Source organism: Leuciscus leuciscus, assembly GCF_965113295.1.
Source record: "Leuciscus leuciscus genome assembly, chromosome: 6".
Taxonomy (NCBI): domain Eukaryota; kingdom Metazoa; phylum Chordata; class Actinopteri; order Cypriniformes; family Leuciscidae; genus Leuciscus; species Leuciscus leuciscus.
Window position 1 is genome coordinate 20,620,489 of NC_138730.1, and position 24,322 is coordinate 20,644,810.

The window sequence follows — 24,322 nt, forward strand, 5'->3', positions numbered from 1 at the left end:
CAAAAAAGGTCACAACACGGGTGCTTTTATATTTGTCATTTTGATTATTCTAATTGAATGACCACATGCTTGAAGTACAACTTATTCAATAAAAATGTAATCTTACCCAGAAGTGCGGGGTTTCAGTTGCTAAATTTGTACATTTAGAATAAATTTTTAGTACGCAGGTTTTTGGTGAATCATAATTTCGGTTATTGAATTGGACCCTATGTGGAAAAAGAAAAATTGCATCTGAAAAACAATAGTATTTATTCAAAGCCTGAGGGATAATTTCATGTAGCAAAATGTAGAGGAGAACACTGCTTAATATTTCCCCCACAGAAAAACTTTCACAGACAAGAAAGATGCAAAAATGCAGGTACAAAAGGTCTAAGAATCTTAATTCGTGCAATTTTTGCATAGTTCAGTGTTTGTTTTAGTGATCGATACACACAAAGCCTGTCAGAAGGTAATAATCCAATAACTTATTAAATTGTCATTTACGTTTATGAGTGACCTAACATTACTTTTTTACATTAGTATCTTGACGTCAAACAAATGTGCACAATCATAGTTCAGAAGCCAAAACAATGAAAATCCAAATAACATTTAATATTTTCTCCCTGACAATATACTACAATAATATGCTACTATAGAGTAAAGAGTGATTACAACCAGAGTGAACACAGACACGATAAAATACAGCAAAATAAAGCAAATCGAATGTAGTCCAAGCTTTTTGTCCCCGGCATCACAAAACTCTCACTTCCGATTAGTTGTCGTCGAATCATTAAAGGAAGCTGGTTCTGGTGCTTTGAGAAGTGTGACTACATTAACCGAAAGAGAAGATGCTAAAAGACTCGTACAGGCTCTCACATCATGACATGGGTCTTTCTTTAGCCTCGGTGATCTCCTCGATTCTTGCCAAGACGCTCTCCATCAGGTCAAATGTGAAGAGGGCTGACTGCAGAACCTGCAGAAGCGGCACGCAAACACTGTTAGCTGTGTCCACGGTATTGGAGCACCCATATGGACTGATGCACAAAATAATATACCTGAATCTGCATTTCTGGTGTCATGTTGGGCAGCTTCTCATTGTCAACGGTTAATGTGCAGACTGATGCTTGAGAGTCTGTCGAACGCAACAAAAAAGGGTTAGCAGCCTCACTACAGAGAATTCAAGTGACACAAGGTACATTAACAGCATAAATATGTTAAGTTCAGGATTATGAATGAGAGAGTGTTGCACCTTTAGAAGTGATCTTATTCGCTTTCATGCTCTTCAGTTCTGCCTCATAATGCGCTTTGGACATGTTCAGACCAGTCCGCATTGGCTTCAGGTAGTTGTCCTCAATCTTATAAAGCTCCGTCCAAATTCCTGTCTAAACCGATAAAAAATAAATAATAATATTTATAATAATTTTATATATATATATATATATAATATGTGGGAGTCTGTTATGGATGTAGAGCAGTGGGTCCCCCCATTGACAAAGACAGTAAAGACAAAAGCTACTTGTTTTTAAACTTTTGTATTTACAGAAACTAGTAGTGGCAATATATTAAGAATCATAAATTATTATTAGATAATAATCTAATAGTTAGAAATAAAGTAATTAAATTTTCTTATCATATTTCTATTTATTCATTAAAAAAAAATGTTTTATTACCAATTCATTTAAATTACTGATTTCTTTTGTTATTGCGTTTTTATAAACAAACAAATAGCAATTTATCAGCAACAGGGTTATTGCATTTAAGTAAAACCATTTAAAAAAAATCATTACTTTAACTGAAATAATAATAAAATATAAAAAAAACTTTATTTCAGCTAGTTGCCAACGTTTCTCATTTTCATTTAACTTGATTTACTAAAATAACAAAAACTAAAACTATATTTTAACTATATAGACATAATAAACATCTAATTAAATGACAAAAACAAACAACAAAACTCCTAAAACGTTATTATTTATATATTATTTATCCTAAAACATAGGATAAATAAATAATACAAATTAAAAGATTAAATAATTAATAAAAACTAAAAATCTCAGTGATACAAAAATAACAATGCTCAGCAATTTCAACCCAATAAAATATTTTAGAGAGCATCCAGTAACTTGCATCAATGAAAACATTTGTAATAATTTAAATAATAATAATAATATTTTTTTAAAAAATTATAAATAAAATATGTGCGAGTGCCTGGACGTGGATGTATGCTCTCATTTTCGCGAGGAAATATCCACTAATATATTTTTGTATCTTGTACCCTTTTCTGTAGCACCCATAGTTCGTTTTTTTTGTTTTTTGTACCAAATGCACTCTTAGATAATATTTTTTTCTTCAAAATATTTTAGAGCTTGACATAACTAGAAAAATGATATTCAAAATACAAAACAAAAAAATATACAATACTTTTCAGAACTTTCCAGTTCTACAAATCACACTTTTAAAATTCCCTCATATATCCAGGTTTTCCAAGACCGTGTGAAACAAAACAAAAATTACAGTTGTAGAGGGAACGAATAAAACTGAGAAATACAATGTCAGTGTTTAGTTGTTTTAGCTTATTTTAAGGCTTGTTTTATCTTTTTACCTCATTTTAAGTGAAGATGGTTCACCCTTACCTCATTCTCCCATTCTTTATCTCGGATGAGCATGTATCTCAGGAGGTTCAGTGATTCCATGATCCTGTGTGATATGAAGAGCAGTTTGGTCAAGTCAAACGACTGCGACTGAAGCAAGCGTTGAGGCAGTAAGAGCGAGCTCTCACCTGTCTAAGTTCTGCAGAAGGTCTGTTTCCGGTCCGTGTGGAAGACACAGCACTAGCCGCAGCAGAGGCAGCAGATGTTTACCCAGGAACCACTCATTACCATTACATGGCTAAAAAAAAATAAAAAATGGAGGTGCAATAAAAAATAAATGGCACCAAATGACATGATATCATGACTTATCTTACCTTGAGGGAAAAGTCAATCTGATTCTTGATATTCTTGATAATGTATCCCTCCACCCCCGCATGGTGACTTGTTTTCAACATGCCTCTAAAATGGAGGAACGCCATAAATGAAAGTGTCTAATAACACTAATATCATCAGCTAAGCTGTCTACATCTTTTGTTGTTTCAATGGAAACCCGTTTCCACCTCAGATATCTCAGTGTATGCCAGAAAAAGTTTCTTTGTATTACTAGCATTTCTCGTGTTTATAGCCTCTTTAAGAGGAATCGCTTGTTGTGTTCATCATTTGTAAGTCACTTTGGATAAAAGCATCTGCTAAATGAATTACAATTAAGCACATTGTGACATTTAACATGGAATTGTGAGATATAAACTTAAAGGTATAGCGGGGGATGTTTTACTTCCTGGTGGGTAACCTATACTATTGGTCCTCCTAATTGTCAATCATTCTGGTGAATCAATCAAACTTTTCAAAAAGTGGAGAGGGCGGGTCTTATCTAAAATTTGGAAAGATCCTCCGCTATACCTTTAATATAAAGTTGCTATTAGGGCGGCAACTACTGGTGATTTTGAGAATTGATTAATCTGTGAATTGTTTCTCGATTTCAAACACTATTGTGTAGTGATTTCAGATGTTTATGTCTAATATCGTGCTATACTATTCCCCGGCTCACCTGTTAACCAGCAAACTCGAGGAAAAATATTTTATACCTGAAGAACTTGTATTTGGCCTCTGTGCTGAATTTGTCAATACTCAGCTGGAACACTTTGAGGCCTTTAGTTCTCTGTGGTGAACACAAATCAAAATGAACAATGATAACACATATTATACAACACAAACATATAAACAACAGATCATCTCACTTACCAAACTCTGGTCTGGACACAACGTCATAACTTTAACCAAATTCTAGACAGAAAACAGAAAGTCTTAGAACAAGACCTCACCTAAATCACACGCAAAACTATTGTTACAGCATAATAAGTTATAATATCTGTACCTGTGGAACACTGAAAAATGTCTTCAGCTCCAAAATATCTACTGGTAGACTGTTATCTTCAATTCTGACAAGACTTTTTTCATACAGTTCCTATGATGAAAGAATTAAAGGAATATTAAAATATGTCACATGTACATACCAGGGTTCATACAGATACTGTAAAATGTCATTCCAGGACTTTCGAGAACTTTTCAAGCACTACTTTTTTGGTTTACAAGGACTACAATATCTCACTAATCAAACAATATCTTTATTATCTTTCAACTTCTAAAAAGAATTAAAATAACCTAAGAAAACAAAATGGTACAATTCAAGTGCAGCGCATGCAATGACTGTGGAAACTTTAACCTTTGAAAGGATACTATGATAAAGATATCCTTTATTCAAATTATTTTTTTTCCCTCATGAATATATGATCGACCTGAAGAATGAAAGCTGTATCATATACTTGGATATTTATATGAGCAATATCATGCTCATAGCCATGCGAAATGGCTCTATATCTATATCAGACGGGCTGCAGTGTTCATTTTGCATGAGAAAAGATAGTTTTATCAATCAAATTAAACACTAATTTCACATATATTGTCTGTCAATAACTTTTTCAAGTACCTTTTCATAAATATGGCTGTTTTCAAGGGATTTCCAGGACTTCAATTTCAAAAAGTCAAATTCAAATCCTATTCCTAACCCAATAGTAAGTACATGTTGTTAAATAATATTAATACAATGTGGTCTGGTTTAATGTTGTGATGAACACGCTTACCAATCCTTTCTGCAGACGGGATCCTTCAGTTCTATAAATGAAGATCAAAACAGTAGAGTGAAATCCTGTGTGTCAGAAGACTCTCTTACAAATATTCAGATTCACAGTCATAACTTCATAAGTACCTGCTTAACAGCAGCTCGATATATTCCATGTTGCACTGAAGAACAAAAACCGAACTGAAAAAAACACGCAAACAAATGTCAGCACAAATTGACATGAGGGTTTATCTGTGGGTAAATCATGGCCAGCAGCTTCTGTCTTCACCTGAGAACCGCTGGAAAGACGTCCACAGCTATATGATTCACAAAGAGCAGGTGACACATGCAGGCCAGCGACTCCTTCGGGTATCTGACCTCCTCCTCCAGAAAGCCTGGGACCTCCCTTCTCTTCAGCACATTACGACTCAACAAATCAGGGAGTGACTCCCCAATATTTGACAAAATGATCTGTAAACATGGAACATAATGCAGATTAAGGATGAAAAGGTATATCAAGGCAGTGGTTTTGAAATACATTAGAAGATGCCTCTAGATTTAATATTATGCTATTTGATGCAGTTTTATTAGACTTTCATTCAAAAGTTTGATTTCAGTAAGATTGAGTCACTTAAGCTCAACGAGGCTGCATTTATTTGATTAAAAATATAGTAAAAGCAGTAATATTGTGAAAAATTATTACAATTTAAAATAACTGTTTTCTATTTGAATATGTTCAAATGAAATTAACTCCTGTGGTGTAAAGCTGAATTTTCAGCATCATTACTCCAGTCTTCAGTGTCACATGATCTTTCAGCAATCATTCTAATATGATGATTTGACGCTCAAGAAACATTTCTTATTATAATCAAATTATGAAAACTGCTTGATATTTTTGTGGGAACTGTGATAAAAAACGATTTTGTAACATTATAAATGTCTTTACTGTTACTTTTAATTTAAAAAATAATACATTTCTTACTGACCCCAAATGTTTGAATCACAGTCTAAGTTTCAAAACACTTCATGCAATAAAGGAATGCAATATTTAAGAAAGTTCATGCAATATTATACCAGTATCTCAGTAGCAAAGTCTCTCAGAGGGGATTTCTGGAGTGTGTCTGGATCTTTCAACTGCACCTCCAGCAGAGGCTCACTTAAACTCTTCATACAGCTGAAGAAAAAAATATAATACATAAATTGCCCATATTAAAACACTTTCTTGTACTGTCCAAAAAATTATGAACTAAAAAAAAAAAAAAAAAAAAAATCAATTGTTTTAAATAAATCTGCGTATCACACTATTATAACTCTAACGTTTTTGCTAAAGATTTCAGTTATTTAACAGAGTTATATTACATTATTAGTGTTTTTAAGGATTAACTAATCAAGTGTTAGAGTCCAGGAAGCAGCAACGGTAATCTAAATGTAAAAATCGAGGAAATGAGTATAAACAATTAAATATCCAATGCTGACCAGTACCGATAACTGAAATCATGTCGATATATCCTTAATTTTGGGTAAAAATGATAAGCTACACTTATAAAACCTACAACTTGAGCAGTTCCACTCTGAGCTCATTGTCCTTGGATATTCTGTTGTTGTCCTTGATGATCTCCTTGATCTCTTCAACAAAGGGCTTCACAAACTCCAGAAGAGCAGTGCAGCAGCAGCACAAGCCGAAAACATCATCCTCCTCCTGCTCTTTGGTGACGGGCACCGGCAGTCTGGCCACCTGGCCGAGCAGCGTGGAGAGAGCCATGCCCACAGACGAGGCCTTCTTCATGCCCAGCCTCAGCAGCACTGACAGGTTCAGGACATATCAGGGGCAAAAAGAGGATCTGGTTCATTTAGGATCCATTCAGAGTCACATGGAAGAGTACATCAGAATACAGTGTGCATGAGTCAGGATGGTCGGAAAACAACTTAGTAGTCAGTTGAAGTAACTACAGTACCGTTCCAAAGATTGGGGTCAGTACGTTTAAAAATATATATACTTTTATTCAGAAAGGACATGCTAAATTGGGGCTTTGGGATAAAACGATAGCAATGATTATGATATAACCTTCCCCTATAAAATTAAAACAAAAGTTTGATAAATGTTCGATACATGCACTATGCAAATAATGCTGTGTATGCGTGTTGCAGACCGTCGCATTGCATAATTTTTCATATCACCCAGACATACCTACATTAAACTGATCAAAATTTACACTAAATACATGTTACATAAAGATCTTATTTCAAATAATGAGTAATGAGCTGCTGAAAATTCAGCTTTGCCATCACAGGAATAAATTACTTTTTAAAACATATAAAAAAATAAATAAAAAAAAGAGTTATATTAAATATGATTAATATTTCACAATATTACAATTTTAACTGTATTCTTTTACTGTATTGTTCAAATAAATACAGCCTTGATGAGCATAAGAGACTTCTTTCAAAACATTTAAAAATGCACTGGCCCCATATTTTGCACAGTAGTGTAGATTAAAAACTTAAAATCTGAAACTTCTCAGAGATGGCTGAAACATATAGGCTGTCAGCAGTTCACTGATGTCAACAATACATCAACATTTCAGCGCTTATGATTCAGTGGCTAAGAGAAGAGGAACCTGTTTGTAAAGGCTTGAGGAGAAGAGTAAGCGTCTCAGCAATGGAGGCAGAATCAGCCTCCTCCACCTGCTCCAACAAACCCACCAGCAGCTCTTTAGGACTGCAAACCTGTTTCACAAAACAACACCATGAACAATTGAACGCAGCATGGAAACTTATAGCTGGTCATGGTTTAAGAATAAGACATAAACAACCTCCAGCAGATGCGACAGGATGGCATGGCAGTGGGGAAGGTTTTTGTCCTCCTTCTTCAGGAGCATCTGTACCAGAGGTCCCAGCAGATTCCAGCCCATGCATCTCACTATGCTCTTTAGTAAAACAAGGAAAAAACATTCCTGAATTTGTCCTTCTCCATACAGTAGATGGATCACAAAGTGCACTAGATGCTGTCCAACTAACCTTGTTCTTCTCATCGACTAGGATGCTGAGAACTTGAGCACTGTCGCCTTGTTCTATACAGGTTCTTCCAGCGGTGAGGAATAAATCATAGTCCTGCGATGAGTAGCTTTCATCCTTGATTGCTTGCTAAAGAAAAAGTGAATGCACACGTGACTGATGGTAGGTGACACATCGTCAATGTACAGTACTAGCACGTATCTAGACACTTACACATCTCTGGACTACGTCACTGAGCTGTTCTAGAGCCATCTTGATGGTCCGAAACGTCTTCTGTCATCAAAGATTTCTGTATAGAAAAAAACAAATTATGATATTAATAGTATGCATGATAACAATGATGTGGTGCAAAGACAATATAGCATTGACGTAGTTATCAATCATGACAGCTTTATAAAGAGCAGCTGGTTGTCCCACACAGCTCTAATTATTATCATCAGCAAACAAAGCAGAAAATATCCATATAATAAAGAAAATATTCACAAATAGACCCCACTCTTCGTCAGAGAGAGAGTCTGTATGGATATAAAACGGTTGTTGTAGTCATTAGCAAGATAGCTAAAATCTCGACTGGCGTTCACTAAATAAACTCTGTAATCAGATTATGCGTTCGCGTAGATTTGTACAGGCATGGCTGCTGGTTTAATTTGCTTATAAGATAGACATCTACTAAAAAAGATCCAAACTAAAAATGCGCGCTCACTTACAGCTATATTTTCAATAAGCAGCGCCGCATGTTTGGAAACTGGAAAGCGGAATAAAGCGTGTCACTTGCGGCTTGCCGTAGTGCTGTGACGTAGGCGGAAAAAGTTTTGTTTTGGGAAAACAAGCATGGAAGCCGGTGAAGTGACAGGAAAGAATAGCTCCTCAAAATCCAAAAAGAAAGGTTAGTGGATATATGGAGCTCCATGGGATTTGCCCTCAAAGTTTTTATTTTGAAACCTTAACAAATTTTGTCCGCTTCATTTGAATTTCAGGTGGAAAGGGAGCCGAAGCGATTTCAGCAGCGCATGAGGCGAGAAGGTGCTTTTGTGTTTGTTTACTTTAGTTGAACTATGTTTTTGACTAGGAGTGTAACAATATATCCTGTCACAATATATCGCAATACAAAAATCCAACAATATGTATCGTGGACTGTGACTATTTGTTTTGTGTATAATTCGCCCAAAATTAAAATTACTGTGTGAGACAAAATTCACAGTTCACAGAGTTTTAGTGTCAGTACTATATTAAACTACAGTATATAATGTATAATAATGCAATGGGGTATATTTGTGGGTCCTGATAATGCCAAATGTCTTATATTACCACCAGTACAAAAAAATATTTTAAATATCTAGTAGGTGACAGAGTCCAAGCACATTCTTAAAATAATAATTTATTTATTATTCTTAAGAATAATTCTGGTGTCACTATTGTCCTGTGCATTGGGTTATCAGCACCAAGTCCAAGCCTATTCATTTACCAAATGTAATATCAAATTTAGCATTTTAATCAACAGTATATTTTTTGTAAACCTTTTACCATATGTCTTGGAGTATCGCAATAACATCATATAGTGAGTTCAGTATCGTGATAAGTTTAGAATCTTGACCCCTATTTTTGAAAACCAATATTTTTAAGTAACTATTAAAATGACGTGAGTTATATAAAGTGTGTTGTATGCAGGAGGGAAATCATTAAAGATGCGCTCAGACAGAAGCTGGAGTTGGAGCGCAGAGCCCTGCATGTGGTCGAGCGCTTGGTGGAAGAGGACAACGTGACAGAGCAGTTCCTCATCGACTGTGTAACTTACTTTAGCCTCTTTATACAGTTTAGCTGGAGATTTAAGTGTGGGTTGTGCTTCAAAAAGAATGTCCTGTCATCTTCTGCTGCAGGCATGGTACATCACTTCTACCAATTACAAAGACACAGTGGAAGAGCGGTCCATTGCCAAACTGTGTGGATACCCTGTGTGTCCAAATAAACTAACCAATGTAAGAACCCTTCTTGGAATTACACAAGTTATTTTTTTATTTGACAATTTTTTGTTTCTTTCTGTCTAATAAGAGTTTATTAATTCCAGGTGCCCGCTCAACAGTTTAAAATATCCACCAAAACTAATAGAGTCTATGATATTACAGAGCGCAAGGTATGATTTATTTCCATCACTCTCCTGAAATGTATTTAGAGATTAAGCAGACCAGTTCTTTATAATGTTCTGTTGTTTGTTCTTTATTTTTCAGTGCTTTTGTTGTAATTTCTGCTACAAAGCCTCCAAATGTTTCGAGTTCCAGATATCAACAACTCCACTTTGGCTCAGAAAGGATGAGAGGTAGTATATCTGTCAATCCAGTTCATTATAATTAAGTAAATATATTTAATTTATTATTAAAATCTAAATGTTTAATCATATAATTCAAATATTTTAATCATAAAACTGAATTCTTTATCATACAGTTTATTTTATTTTATATGTAATATTACATTTTTAACTTTATGGCGATTCAAAAGTTTGGGGTCTGAAAGAATTCAAGTTTTTGAAAGAAGTCTCTTATGCTCGTCAAGGCTGCATTTGTTTGATTAAAAATACAGGAAAAATAGTAATATTGTGAAAGATTATTATGATTTTAAATAACTGTTTTCTAATTGAATATATTTTAAATTGTAATTTATTTCTGTGATGCAAAGCTGAATTTTCAGCATCATTACTCCAGTCTTCAGTGTCACATGATCCTTCAGAAATCATTCTAATATGCTGATTTAATGCTCAAGAAACATTTCTGATTATCAATTGTACTGTATTATAATTTGCTGAAAACTGCAACAACAAAAAAATTCAGCATTCTTTGATGAATAGAAAATAGAAAACATTGTAATATGAAAATCTTCTGTTCAATTTGATATGTCCTTGCTGAATAAATATATTTCTCTCTTCTAATTTAAAAAGTCATACCCAAACTTTTGAACGGTAGTTTATTTAACAATAATAATTTTAATTAAACTGTATTTTTAATAATGTTTTTTAAATAATGTAACCATGTTCTTTTCTTTTCCACAAAAGGCCTCCTGAGGTTAAGCTGATGAAAGAAGGAGACGGGTATGCTCATGCTGTTTGTCTTAGAGAAATGCCATTGTTTAGTAGATGTTTTGCAGTGGAATAACCTTCTGAATGAGTAGTTTATAGTTGTATAAATTGACTGGAAGTTTATTCTCACCTGTGCACAGAGGCAGCTCAGGACAGGAGATAAAGTTGGTAGACAAGCCTTTAAAAAAAGCCGACATTGAGAATCCCGTGACAGACATTCCTGAGTCTTACAAAGACTCTCCTCCCTTCAGCCAGAGTGACAACAGCGACATTGAGCAAGACTTTGTCTCCAGTGTGGTGTCCAGACAGAGTAAACAAGCACGGGTTCACTGGGGAAAGCTACCAAAGAGGGATGGAGCGAGTGAGGATGAGTCCACTGCTGAAATGAAGCAATATGCGCATCCTGAACCTTCACAAAGAGAAAATACTGATGAAAGTGGATCTTCACAAACTCCTCAACCACAGAAAGACCCAACCGACTGTGTACCTAAACTGGATAAAACCACATCTGCAGAATCTGATATTAAAGGCACTCTGGAGCTTTTGAATCAGTGTAGTCTGAAGGACGCTGCAACCCAAGAGGAAACTAACCTCCCTTCACAGCCTGAGATTGTAAACTCCCTCCCTGCCGCTGGTGCTCTGAACATCACTCAGGTGGGCATGAGTAAGAGAGGAGCTGCAGGCCTCAAAGGATTGTTGAAGGATCATAACAGGGCTAAAACAACCCCTACAGCCGTCAATCTGTGCCTGCTAGAGCGTCTACGACAAACCTTTACGGAGTGGAGAACTGAGGAAACTATGAAGTTTCTTTATGGGCCTGAATATGTTTCAGAAAAAGAGTCTACAGCACAGGAGGTGGAGGAACTGGATGAAGATGACCTGGATGAGGCTGAGGTGGAGGTGGGCTTGAGACAGGACAGTGGAAGTTCTTTCACACCCAGAGCTCCTGCTCCTGATATTGAGACGCTGTGGAAAGAGACTGCGTCGCTGGAGCTGAGAGTGAGGGAGTTTTATGAAGGAGTGTGCGTTCTGCCTGAAGAGCTTAAGACGGATGCAGTCAAAGAGACTGAAGATACACAGGTGAGAACTGAACGATTTGCCTTTCAAATTTTTACTTTTAAGCTTCCCTTCTAGACTTATACTTGCACATACAATGTAATGGCTAAGTTTTAATTTTAGTAATTTATGTGCTTTTGTAATTTTTATTAGTTTTTTTTAAAGAAAATATATTTTTTTAAGGTTTAATTCAGTTAGTATATTTCGTACTTCAACTTAAACATATTTCAGCTAGTTCCATCATATCTTATTAATGTGTTGTTCTTTTAAAATGCCACTTTATATCTAAAGCAATGGCATTAATACTTCTGTCATACTTAAAGCATCCATGAATGGCTTCTCGTTCTGAACTCTAAACCTGCAGTTACTCTGACTGTCCTGTTGTGGGTGCTTAATTCTAGCATAATCTTCCTGACACCTGGCAGCATCTCTCATTCATTTCTGCATGTTGCATTCTTGATTGACATGCAATCCTTTTCTTATGGGCCTCCAGGACAGTGGGAAGAACAATGACCCTCCTCTGCCTTTGGTTGATTCTCATGCACAGCACCTGATACAGAAACGCATTGTTGTGGAGAAACTCAGCCGGAGGTCAGTGTTCAGCATTCCAGCTGCTTTAGACACAACTCTACGTTGATTTGGTCGCCCTAATAATGTATTTGACCTGCTTGAAATCGGTATAAATGGTGACCTGCATTTCTGTCAAAAACTTTCAGTCTTCTTGCATTTTGTTATTTAACATAACCTTCTTGTGTCTTCCCAAAGCTTGAGAGATGTTGTGGGACCCCTGTGTCTAACAATAAGTGATGTCATCAATAACATAAATAATTTGGTCAGGACATTCAGGTGAGTCGCATCGCACACTAGATGAAGAGTGAAGACTTTGTATGTGTTTTCAAACAAGCTGATAGACTGTCTGTACAAACACTGTTCAAAATTAAGATTTTCTATTCATGAAGGAAGCCCTGAACCGCATGGTGAAAGAAAAAAATAGAAAACTTTTCTCGTTATTTCGAGATATTAAGTCGTTATTTTGACTTAATATCTCGTTATTTCGACATAATAAGGGGACATTCTAATATGCATTAAGCCACATTTAGCGTTCTTATAATGGTTTTCTATGGAAGGAAAATGCTTAACGTGAAATTAAACGTGTTGCGTTCATATTCTGGACTCATCTGATTTTTTTGTAGTATACTTTATTATGATTTTAGTATCATAATGATTAATAAATGCACGCACAATTATCTGTGAACTTGATAAATGTTGCAGATATGTTTTACTATCCACAAATTGCTTTCAACTTATGTGTGCAAAATTCAGAATTCAACAAATGTGCAGCAATTTTTTTGCATTTTTCATTCAAAAAGCATTTTTGTGAATAAAATGTTTTATTTTGTATTAGTGATCATAATTTGCGCATGCCACAAAGAAGATGTACAGGTGACACGCGTGCATTTATTGACGTCTTTTCTGAGTCAATCTCATTTGAGTGTATTCGGCAATGCTTAACGTGCAATTAAACGCGTTAAGTTTATATTCTGGGCTCATTCGATTTTTTTTTTTTCTGGGCTCATTTCAATTTGTTTGTGGATAGTAAAACATATCTGCAACATTTATCAAGTTCACGGATAATTGTGCATGCATTTATTAATCATTATGATAAAAATCATAATAAAGTATACTACAAAAAATCAGATGAGTCCAGAATATGAACGCAACACTTTTAATTTCACGTTAAGCATTTTCCTCCCTTAGAAAACCATTACAAGAACGCTAAATGTGGCTTAATGCATATTAGAATGTCCCCTTATATCGAAATAATGAGATATTATGTCGAAATAATGAGTTATGTCAAAATAACGAGTTATTGTGTCGAAATAACGAGATGTTATGTCGGAATAACAACTTAATATCTCGAAATAACTTTTTCACCATGCAGTTCAGTGCTTCCGTACATTAAATTGATGTAACAGTAAAGACATTTATAAAGTTGCAAAATATTTTATGGTCAAAATTATTTATTGAGCATCAAATCAGATCATATTAGAATGATTTCTGAAGGATCATGTGACACTGAAGACTGGAGTAATGATGCTGAAAATTCAGCTTTGCATCAGGAATAAATTACATTTTAAAATATATTCAAATAGAAAATGATTTTAAATTGCAATAATATTTCACAATATTACTGTTTTTACTGTATTTTTGTTCAAATAAATGGAGCATAAGAGACAAATTGCATACAACAGGGTCAAATCAGTGTTTATGTCTGTCTATCAGACACTCGGTAGACCTTTTTGACCTGAGTCATGACATTTTGAGTTTCACGGCCCATAAATTGTGATTGGCCATAGAGGTGTTGTCAACAGGAAGTAGTGTGTCACACTATGAAGATGATTTAGCATGCCTCTGAAGGGTCACTTGACCCTTGGATTGAACCTGCTTCCAGGAATTATGTCTCTCCTGTTGAGGGTCACTAAATCTGAGCAGCTTCAAAACCATGACGCCCATTAAAGCAGTTTGACTTTAATATTGCACTTATTCCCCATTATTTTGCAAGTCGTTATGACTGACATCACCGCGCATTCAAAATTGGATGGCATTTAAGTGCACGTTTGCTAACGTTGTCCTTTTGTTCCAGGTTTACAAACACAAATATCATTCACAAAAGCCCAGAATGGACTTTAATCGCCGTGGTTCTTCTGTCAGTGTAAGTATCAAGTAAACATTCAATACATTAAAACTAAAATTTGAATATTTTCTGAAGTTGCTGGGTGGTTTCTGGCTCATCATACCGTCGTCCAGATTGCGTCCAACCAGAGTCGGGTCGTAACATATTTGGTATCTTTCAGATGTCAAACAGATCTTTAGATTGCTTAAGCTAATTATCTACTAACGCTTGGCTTTGCTCATGCATGGGAAAGTGCCACATGTGCTGGTATTTACCATGAGAGTCCAGCACGACCGCGCTCCATATAAAGGCTCAGATTATTGCAACTGCAGATAATGCCGTGGGTTTATCTGATGATGGCTGTTGATTGGGGCTTTATGACTTCTCGCTGGCCTGCTGTGCTCTGACAGTGAAAGTATGTGGTAGACGGATCAACAGCTGGAGGGCCTGGCTTTAACAAGAGCGGACGGGAACAGGACTGAGGAAATCAGGGAGCATTGTTTTCTCTTCAGGAACACACTATGTAAAGTCATAAGACGCAAGTGATTTATGTCCGTGCGAGTGCGTGTATGATTTGTGTGCATTTGTTTTTGCTCCAAGTTAATATTTGTCTACTTGATAAAGATTTGTTCTTCTATTGAGGATTGATTCTGGAGTTTCTAATTGTGAGAGATCTTTTCCTGTGAATCGCAAAACTAGAAAAAACTTTTAAGTAGTGGTAAGACTTAATAAGTTTACATCGGTCACACTTTATATTAGGTGTTTTTTAACTACTTGTATTAAAAAAGAATGTTGCATTGCAGAACACTCTTGCTGCTATTGAGGTGAATACGGGTGCGGTTAGGGACAGGATTTGGGCTATGGGTAGGTTAATTGCATACAGGTATGCACGTAGGACCATTACATGTGTTAACATTAGTTAACTATATTGGTTAACATAAACTAACAATGAAAAATATTTCTAAAGCTTTTATTAATCTTAGTTGATGCTAATGTAAACATTTTCTTATACATTATTACATTTAAAAGTCGTCTCTCTTAATATTATTTTAAAGGGATAGTTCACCCATTAATGAAAATTAGCCCATGATTTACTCACCCTCAAGTCATCCTAGGTGTAAATGACTTTCTTCTTTCAGACGAATACAATCGGAGTTATATTAAAAAATTTTCTGGCTCTTCCAAGCTTTATAATGGCAGTGAATGGCTGTTTCTGTTTTGACCATAAAAGTGCATCTATCCATCATAAAAGTGCTCGACACAGCCCCGGGGGATTAATAAAGGCCTTCTGAAGCGAAGCGATGAGTTTGTGTAAGAAAAATATTCATATTTAACACGTTACAATGTACAATTCTCTTCCGACCGAACGGCCATACACCTAGGAAGCTAGAATGTCATATACACCCAGGATGACTTGAGGGTGAGTAAATCATGGGCTAATTTTCATTTTTGGGTGAACTATCCCTTTAAGGACCTGATATAACATGAACTGACAATGAACAGTTGTAGTTTTATGACCAAAAATGAATTAATACTTTAACAAATGTTTTAATTATTGTTGCATTAATCAATTTTTTATCTATGGTTCGGCTTAATATTATATTATTATTTCTTAGAGACATAAAAAAAAATAACGTGAAAAATGTTTGTATGCTAAATCATTGTCATATGATGTGACTAACATGCAGACAGACAAATAAAACTCAGTGGAAATCAAAATATCATAGAGAGGATCCCTGCAGACACTCATGACTGTGTCAAGGTCAACAAGTCTCAAAATATCAGGGCCCGTATTTTTTTACGTTTCTAAGAATCCTCTCAGAAAACTCCTAATTTAGCTTAAAAACTTCCAGGTAGGAGTTTTAGCTTAAGAGCGATTCGGGACCGATCTGAGAGCAACTCTGAGCAAGACAAAAACTTTAATCTTAGTGAGGAGGCGGGGCTGACCCCGTTGCTATGTATGACACAATCTTCTGAAGACTGTGATTGGTTGGTTGTCCAAGAGAAGGAAGGAAAAAAAGAGCGATTTTAATTATAGGGTCTACTCACACACATTATATATGTATACATGTATGTATATGTATTTTTATTTTATTTACCATGCTGTTAATTTCCTATAAGGTATTTGATTGGCTTAGAATGATAAAAGTGTTCCACTCTTTCCAATTACACTGATTGCTGGCATGTCTATTTAAGTGGTGGTTTGAATGTTGGTTTTAATGTAGCAAACATGGAATCAAAAACAAGGACGAGAAAGCCCGACTAGAGTGTTTACTGTTAGCCCAGTTAGTGGATGAACACAAGGCTATCCTTAAAGGAAAATGCGGGCGGGGTGTCACAGCACGGGGCAAGAAGCAGACGTGGGAGCTTATAGCAGTTAATAATAAATTATTAACGGTTCATTCCCCCTGATTGTGCGCACCAGGAAAGCAGTTTTATATTCATAAATGCAGTTTTTTGAGCCTAAAGGTGGGAATGCCCAGTGGAAACGAAGTGAACTGCGACACAATAAGAGGTTCTGAAAGTGCTGTAATTGTTTGTGTGATCAATCTGCTTACAGAAGGTTGTGACAGACCCAAATCATCACTGCTGCATTATTGCATTTATCTTAATGTAGTGATTACTTTAATTTGTGGCGCTATGGCATTTCTGCGCTGTTTCGGAGATGTTAGCATGTCTCTAATAAGATCTGTCACAAACATGACCCCACCATGATCAAATCTATAATGTCTTATTAACTCACTGTCATCCATTGTCTGCAACACATTTCTTCTCCCTCTTCGTCTTTCTGCCATTTTCTCCTTTGCTAAAGAAACACTTAAGCCTCTTAAAAGTCCTCGTCCGTACTCCTATCAAGACCTCTTTTAAGGGTTAAGATGCTTTCTGAATTACTTTTAAGAGTAAACGCCAACATTTCTAAGAATTTTCTTAGAATTTTGTCACTAGTAGCTACTCTTTGCATTAAGATTTTTTTTATGAATACGGGCCCAGTTTTTGGTGTCAGTGTGTGTGTGTGATGTTTGTACAGTAGCAGGTGGTGTGTATGGCTTCCCTCAGAGCCACTAACTCTGAGGAGAGTTCCGTGCTGCTCCCTGTCTGTGTCAACACAAGCCCGTCTCTTATCACGGCCTGATTGCTGTGGATCCGTGATGCTGCGGGAACAGCATGGGAAACATTCCACCTGAAGAGCCACTTAAACCACTCCCCATTTAAAGATCTGTCCTAAAGACATGGCTCTGATTTATTATCGACTGCCTGGGGGATTTATTAACCCAATATTAATACATTTAGGCCTAAATATGTTTTATAATAACTTCAGTTTGGTGTAGAAACAATTTTCACTCCGAAATTGCGAGTTAATTTCACAATTAATTACACAGAAAACCAAAGTCCTGCAAGTCATTTCCCTCGGCGGCCATCTTTCAAATGCATCTCGGACCGCTATTTCAGTCATGCAAGTAGAGGATTAAATTGATCAGTGATTAACAATTAATTAGACTAAATTAGATTAAATTATCCATTGATAATGCAACAATTAAATATTTAGATTTTGCCCAGAGAAGTTGCGAAAAATATGGTAATCTTCAGCACACAAACTATTTCTTTATAGATGGGAAAGCTTTTTTTTTTTAAAACATGTTGCATGTTTTATAACTTTATATTCACTAATCAGTGTGTTTCGGACTGTGTTTTCTGACTGCTCATCTTCATTACGTTCAGAACCCATTTAAGGCTTTCAATCTGTTTATCAGCAGAGGGCCTGTTATTTTCCCTTCATGAATAATTTGGAGGCCTCTTCCAAATTACTCTGTGCCTTATGTCAGGTGTGCCGCCGGCCTGTGGGCTTTTGTTCAGAGCAGTTCAATAATAGATAAAGCTCCAGAAACTGTAGAACAGGTTGAATCCGAGCTGTTGCAATAACCCTTTTCCTCTTCGAGAGAGAGCTAGGGATGGACGACTCCATGAAAGTGGCATAAATGCAGGTGTTAATGTGCGTTTAAAGTACTCTAGAGAGATCATCTTTTATTCTCACTAACTTCAGTTTGATTCTGTTTACATGCCAATGGTGCTAAACGCTGTTTGTTTGCTCAGGTTAACAGAAGTGTCACCATTGCTGAGAGAGTCGCTGGCAAGTCCGTCTTCGTTGGAGTACATCTCCTCTCTCATGAGCGAGCTGAAACTGGAGGACAAAGATCTACACAACCTCGTGCTGCTCTTCAAACCCTGTGTTGCTCCAATAACATAATGTACAGCACACACATGTAGAATTTATAATAAAAGCCTACCTAATACAAAGATTGTATGCATCCTTTTATTTTCATTAGTCAGTATTATATTAATGTAGTTAATATCTTATTTACTTGCTCAAAATTGACTGACGATGAATCAAATTCAGATTGTGTTGTGCGTCACAGAACATGAACGTTTAAAAAAGACCTGCTTCATTCTTAGAGTTTCTGAAGGATTGTCTGAAGAAGAATTGTATAATACAAGTGCAAGGTAATGCTCTTGGTGACATTTCAGTTGGATTGTGGGGCATATGATAGGCCTAATATATTGATGAATGCTTGCAGCTTGTGTATGGCTTCAGACAGGATAAAATAGCATATTTTCTAAACAAAATCTTTTTAACCTTAAAATTCAGTAGCTACAATATAGCCTATAGTGCAAACAAATATCTATTTTTAGATTAAGAATATGTGGTTGGTTAATTTGTTCTTATGTTTTCCTCATAAATTACCTCAAATGTGAATTTGAAGCCGATATGTTGTTTGACAGGTGCGTTGCTAACAATTGCTATATCTGCAACTATCACACTTTCACAAGAATATGAGTTTAACATTGACGAAATCCGCTTTATGACATGACGTAACATTTTTATCCTAAACCTTTAAAAGGCCTATGTATTTCGAAGTAAAAAAAAAATATTTGAGAACTAGTATTTTGTTTGTCCATTTATTAAATATTTTGCAGGAACAAAATATCACAGCTTGTTATAAAATAGCCTACTTGGAATTGAGTAGGAAATCTCTCTGACATCAGCAAATTAATTCGTTATTTTCTTAATCCACAAAACCACAACATTAGCCTACCTTCTAATTCTACATAGTGTCACATGCATGTGCAAACAAACAGATGTAAGGGAAAAAACAAATACAAAATGGTTTGTGCATTATTTTAGTCCATGCTGCGTTTCTTTGTGTCTCCTCAGATCTACTTTGCGCTGGAATCCTTTGCCACACAGATCGCATCCGAAAGGCTTGAATCCTGTGTGTTTTCTGCTGTGTGTGATGAGGTTTGAACTCTGACTGAAGGCTTTTCCACACACCTGACACTTGTGAGGCTTTTCACCTGGAAAATATATTAAGGGGTTTTAAGTAACAAATTTTGACTGACGGATAAATCGTATAGTTAGGCCATTCCATGACACAATATTTATGCAAACGCGTGCGCAATGTAGCCTAATTTAAGCGGTTCGGTTGTAATTAGCCCTATATAAAATATAGTTTGTTTTTATCAAAATATAAATTACCTGTATGAATGAACGTGTGTTTCTTCATATCTGATTTCTGGTGGAATCGTTTTCCGCAGTACTGACAGGGATATGGTCTGGTGTCCGAGTGGATGAGGAGGTGCGTGGACAGCGTGGACGACCTCTTGAAACTTTTGTCGCAGATTTTGCAGCTGAAGACCCTTTCCTGTAGGTAAAGAATGTGATTAGTAAGATTTCCCAGGCTTATAATTCAGTAATAATTGATAAATGTCGTGGGAATGCAAGCATACTTGTGAATGGACAGCTTTATGTTGCTCCAGGCTGACCGCGTGGCCGAAGGTTTTTCCGCAGATATCGCACGCGTAGGGCCTCGTGCCACTGTGAGACCGCCGCACGTGAACTTCCAACCCATGAGGGGTAGAAAACACCTGTTAAAAAACAAAAGCATAACCGTTTAGAAGAAGTAATAAGTTTAAACAGTCGTGATTTAGTTTAGTTTCGTGAGATCTTAAAAAGTATTTTTGGTCTAAAGACGAAAGGCTGGAGTGTTCTAAGCAAATTCTGCATTAAGAACCTTAGGCCTATGGGTTCTGTCAGGGGTTCCAATCATGTAGGCCTAATCATTTTATTGATTGAATTGTTCATTCAATTTTAATTGCAATAGGCCTACAGTTTTATGAATTAAACGGCTCGTAAACATTAGGAGGGAAATTAAATAACCTGTTAAACGTAAAAGTAATATGCAATAATTTGTCCTCATAGCAGATAGAACCTTTTTGACATAAAGAGTTCTTCAAAATTGAGTCAAGAACCCTATGATTTTTTTTTTTTCAGTTAGCTATTACATAAAAAAAAAAAAAAAAAAAAAAAAAGTGTATAAAAAATGTTCACTCAGAAATTGCAAGTAAATGTTACAATTTTAGCTGGGTTGTTTCAACCTGTTTGGGTAAAATATGGACAACCCCAACCGTTGGGTGAAACCAATGGTTGGGTTTGTCCATAGGCCTATTTGACCCAAACGTGGGTTGAAACAACTCAGCATTTTTAGAGTGCAACAATTTGAACTAAACGTGAACTTTTTAAGTAGAAAACCTAAACATTTCTATTAAAACGTAGGCTATTCCAATAATCTTTGTTTTATTTTCAGCTTCGAAGAACTTTTTTTTTTTAAGGACAAACAGTTGATGTATTTATATAGCTTAATAATAGAAATGTTGATTTAACCTATTAAAGGCCTACCTTAGTGCATTTTACGCATTTGAACGACCCGCTTAGTTGAAGTCGCGTGGACATAATATCAGACTCCGAATCGATCTCTGCCACTTTAGTTGAAATCTTGAAGTCTGCATAAAAGCCTCTGCTATCCAACAGGTTAGTGTTCAGAGAGCCATAGTCCTGGTAAAATCGGACGGATTGTGCTGGATCATTGAGAAGATGGGCACCCGGCCTTCTGTCCATGGCCTCATGCACCCCCATTGATGTCTCTGAATCCGCAGACACACGGTTGCACGATTGAATGAGGTGTCTGAGCTCGGATGTCGAATGGGCCCAAACATACGGACGGAAAGACAAGTCAAAAGGCTGCGAGTCGTCTGGAGAAGACACCGGGCATTTATCCAGATCTACAGTGAGATGTGTTACAAAAGGAAAGCGTAATGAGTATTTTGCATAGACCATGTTAAATTAGTAGGCTGTGCACTGTAAAAAATGAAAAATAAAGTTGCTGCCTTAATTTTTTATCAACTTGGATGTTTAAGTCACAAAAAATACTTAAATTACATTAAACTGACTTTAAAGCATGAGTTGAATCTTGTATAACTTACAAAAAAAGTTGATATATTGCTTAACTTATTTGATGAGTTAAAGCAATGTAAAAACATATGTTGTCATAACGTATTGATCATATCATGCCAACCTGGAGAGGTTCCGGGTGACAGGGGCCTCCAGAAGTCCTCATAGTCGGATGAGCGGTCACACACACTGCCCTCGCAGCTCAGCGGGGACTGTTGAGAGGAGTGATCCGCCGTGCACACCATGCTGGCTTTAGGGGAATGATTCCCCACATCCACCGGGCTCTCGGGGATCTGCCCAGTTTGACTCTCTAAACCCAATCAAATTCACAATGCATTATCCGTCGCTGATTTAATTAACGCTTTTCATTGCTTAATTAATATTGATAAATGTACCTTGGCACGTGAGAAGTTTCTCAATTGGGATGCAGTTGTCGTCCAGGTAACGGGGTTGGTGATAACTGTGCGCCCGTTTGCTCTTCACCAAAAATGACCTCGGCATGTTTACTCTCCGTTATCAGGTCCAGGGTCACCAATCACTCACGGCTCTCCAATCCTGCCTGAAAAGTGGATTTCGGCCGGTGTGAAAAAATGCACCTGATCTTCACAGAACTCAGTACAGCAACAGCAGGTGTGTGTCAAATCTCTATCCTGCAGCCTTTTGCAATCAAAACCTCCCAAATAAAGCAAAAGCGATTTGAAGTCGAGGCACTGCACTCACTGCACGGCGCACTTTGTCATTAGGCTCCCTCTCGGCAACTTGATCTCAAAGCCTTATTTAGTAAACTGATCCTCTGTCCGCATAATATGTATGAGCATCGTGTCACTTCCAAGTAACAGACTGCAAATGGGGCCCAGGGTATTATTGCCAATAACTAATAGGTTTTGTTTCTTAACCTGATGACGAGACTTAAAGAACATCGAATTCCAAGCATAGGGAATAAACAATTAGTTTCAAATAATATTGGCTATAGCATGACACTGCATATTTATTTCCCTAATAATAAGGAAGAAAAATGAGACAATATAATGGGCTATTCGGTTTAACCATCTCTGCGTCACGCACAATATTTGCATGCTTATTCGATTAGAGATTTATAATAATTTAAATAGAATTTGTTTAACTGGATGCTCTCTGTACATTTATGTCTTCAGCTTGCGCAATTATTTTGGAAAACAACGAAAATTGTTATAAAACGTGACAAACAATTGATTAGTCCAAGAGTTCAGCATTCATGAGAAATATTTTCATAACTATACAGATTTGGTAGGCTACATCCAAAATTAAATAACTGGCTTTTATATTGTCATTGTACTAAAGCCAAAATAAATGATTATATATTGTCTGGAAATTAGGCCTATGTTTGCCTACTTTTTGACAATGTATATTTTTCTGTTCGCTATAGCCTATGTATAAACCAATAAAACTTTTTTTATTAATTTTGAATGTATTCGGATATCAAAACTTTTCATACAAATATTCTTCCAATGCAGCTTTATGCCTTAAAGCAATGAGCAAAACAAACGAGACAATAGAAATACCAGCTAATCTTTAAAGCACGTGAAAAAGAAAAGAGCGATTAGGCTACTATAATTATTATAAATAAAGAAGTGCATTTTTCACAAAGTAGGCCTAGCCTATAGTTAAAACTAGGGCTTGAATCAATTGAGGTGTTAAATCTCATTATTTCAGAAAGCAGAATGAAACCGTAATATTGTCAAATTTCGTTGTTTTAATCTGAAGTTTCCCCAAGACCCCCTAACACCCCCTTGCGGGGTCTCTGGCATTAGGAAACGTATAATGTTCTTCCAGCAGCTGCAATCACACTTTAACAGCATTGGTAGAGTTTGTATGAACTGAGCTGACACGGCTTCATTAATGCTGAACCGTAAGAGTCCAGCAGATCAGATGTTGGAGTGAATATGCATGGGAAAAACCGCTGCGCACCGGCTGTGACGCGTGAATCTATCGCTACACTATATCTGGACGTTTTCCGTACAGTTAAAATGGTCTAGAAAAGTATGTGCAGAAGTTAAAAAAAAGTTTCAAGCTTACCTCGGCCAGTGCGTCAAGATAACGAATACTTTATCCAAAGCGATTCATTGAATAGTTATGACACCTGATTATGACTGCGGTTTGAGTCGGGACAGGACTCACCTGTTGCGCTGCTGTTCTCCGCTAGAGATGATGTGACTGCTGCGCGCGACCTGCCTGTCTCCAGCTACAGAAGCGCAAACACGCGCCTTAAATACACACGCGAACTTCCTGAACGCGACCGTGTTTGATCATGTCTTTCAGTCACAAATATTTCACCCGATTCTCATAAGTGCCTGCATCTACCTAACCTCGTGCATTTTTATCTCAATTGAAAATATAAACTGCATGATACGATTTAGCCTGCTAGACGCGCAAAGTGATCTAAATCACATTAGGATTTTTGGCTTGTCTGTGTTGGGCGGTTTTATATTTGTCCCAGGTGTGGTTTTCTGCAATTACTCTTCCAGGAATAACATCCCAGCCAACGCTGGGTGTTATT

At 36.5% G+C, this 24,322-nt stretch overlaps 3 protein-coding genes across 3 annotated transcripts; 1 reads left to right on the forward strand and 2 right to left on the reverse strand.

Moving 5' to 3' along the window:
- Positions 1-232: 232 nt before the first annotated feature.
- Positions 233-8,509, reverse strand: glmna (glomulin, FKBP associated protein a). Its single transcript, XM_082172300.1, has 19 exons — positions 8,412-8,509; positions 7,918-7,993; positions 7,708-7,833; positions 7,503-7,616; positions 7,308-7,416; positions 6,243-6,492; positions 5,764-5,863; positions 4,979-5,160; positions 4,837-4,890; positions 4,712-4,742; positions 3,946-4,035; positions 3,813-3,854; positions 3,656-3,729; positions 2,945-3,029; positions 2,759-2,868; positions 2,613-2,676; positions 1,229-1,361; positions 1,035-1,111; positions 233-952 (listed from the first exon to the last, which is right to left on the reverse strand). The coding sequence occupies exons 2-19, from the start codon at positions 7,954-7,956 to the stop codon at positions 857-859; spliced, it is 1,776 nt and encodes a 591-aa protein (XP_082028426.1). The 5' UTR covers positions 7,957-7,993; positions 8,412-8,509; the 3' UTR covers positions 233-856.
- Positions 8,457-18,797, forward strand: rpap2 (RNA polymerase II associated protein 2). The gene is made up of 12 exons (XM_082172299.1): positions 8,457-8,590; positions 8,682-8,727; positions 9,373-9,490; positions 9,582-9,680; positions 9,770-9,835; positions 9,930-10,018; positions 10,748-10,783; positions 10,912-11,851; positions 12,321-12,418; positions 12,593-12,673; positions 14,472-14,540; positions 18,594-18,797. The coding sequence occupies exons 1-12, from the start codon at positions 8,536-8,538 to the stop codon at positions 18,745-18,747; spliced, it is 1,851 nt and encodes a 616-aa protein (XP_082028425.1). The 5' UTR covers positions 8,457-8,535; the 3' UTR covers positions 18,748-18,797.
- A 148-nt stretch (positions 18,798-18,945) lies between these two features.
- Positions 18,946-24,028, reverse strand: gfi1aa (growth factor independent 1A transcription repressor a). Its single transcript, XM_082172304.1, has 7 exons — positions 23,944-24,028; positions 22,182-22,345; positions 21,911-22,096; positions 21,235-21,617; positions 20,286-20,423; positions 20,035-20,200; positions 18,946-19,853 (listed from the first exon to the last, which is right to left on the reverse strand). Exons 2-7 carry the CDS (start codon positions 22,285-22,287, stop codon positions 19,675-19,677), a joined length of 1,158 nt encoding a protein of 385 aa, XP_082028430.1. The 5' UTR covers positions 22,288-22,345; positions 23,944-24,028; the 3' UTR covers positions 18,946-19,674.
- Positions 24,029-24,322: the final 294 nt, after the last annotated feature.

Coding starts and splice junctions, on each gene's coding strand:
- rpap2 (XM_082172299.1), top strand. CDS start 8,536: ATGGAAGCCGGTGAAGTGACAGGAAAGAATAGCTCCTCAAAATCCAAA. Junction 10,019..10,747: donor TGGCTCAGAAAGGATGAGAG/GTAGTATATCTG, acceptor TTTCCACAAAAG/GCCTCCTGAGGTTAAGCTGA. Junction 14,541..18,593: donor GCCGTGGTTCTTCTGTCAGT/GTAAGTATCAAG, acceptor TTGTTTGCTCAG/GTTAACAGAAGTGTCACCAT.
- glmna (XM_082172300.1), bottom strand. CDS start 7,956: ATGGCTCTAGAACAGCTCAGTGACGTAGTCCAGAGATGT. Junction 4,036..4,711: donor CCCGTCTGCAGAAAGGATTG/GTAAGCGTGTTC, acceptor CTTTCATCATAG/GAACTGTATGAAAAAAGTCT. Junction 3,730..3,812: donor TGTGTCCAGACCAGAGTTTG/GTAAGTGAGATG, acceptor TGTTCACCACAG/AGAACTAAAGGCCTCAAAGT.
- gfi1aa (XM_082172304.1), bottom strand. CDS start 22,287: ATGCCGAGGTCATTTTTGGTGAAGAGCAAACGGGCGCACAGTTATCAC. Junction 20,201..20,285: donor ATAAAGCTGTCCATTCACAA/GTATGCTTGCAT, acceptor CTTTACCTACAG/GAAAGGGTCTTCAGCTGCAA. Junction 19,854..20,034: donor ACACACGTTCATTCATACAG/GTAATTTATATT, acceptor TATATTTTCCAG/GTGAAAAGCCTCACAAGTGT.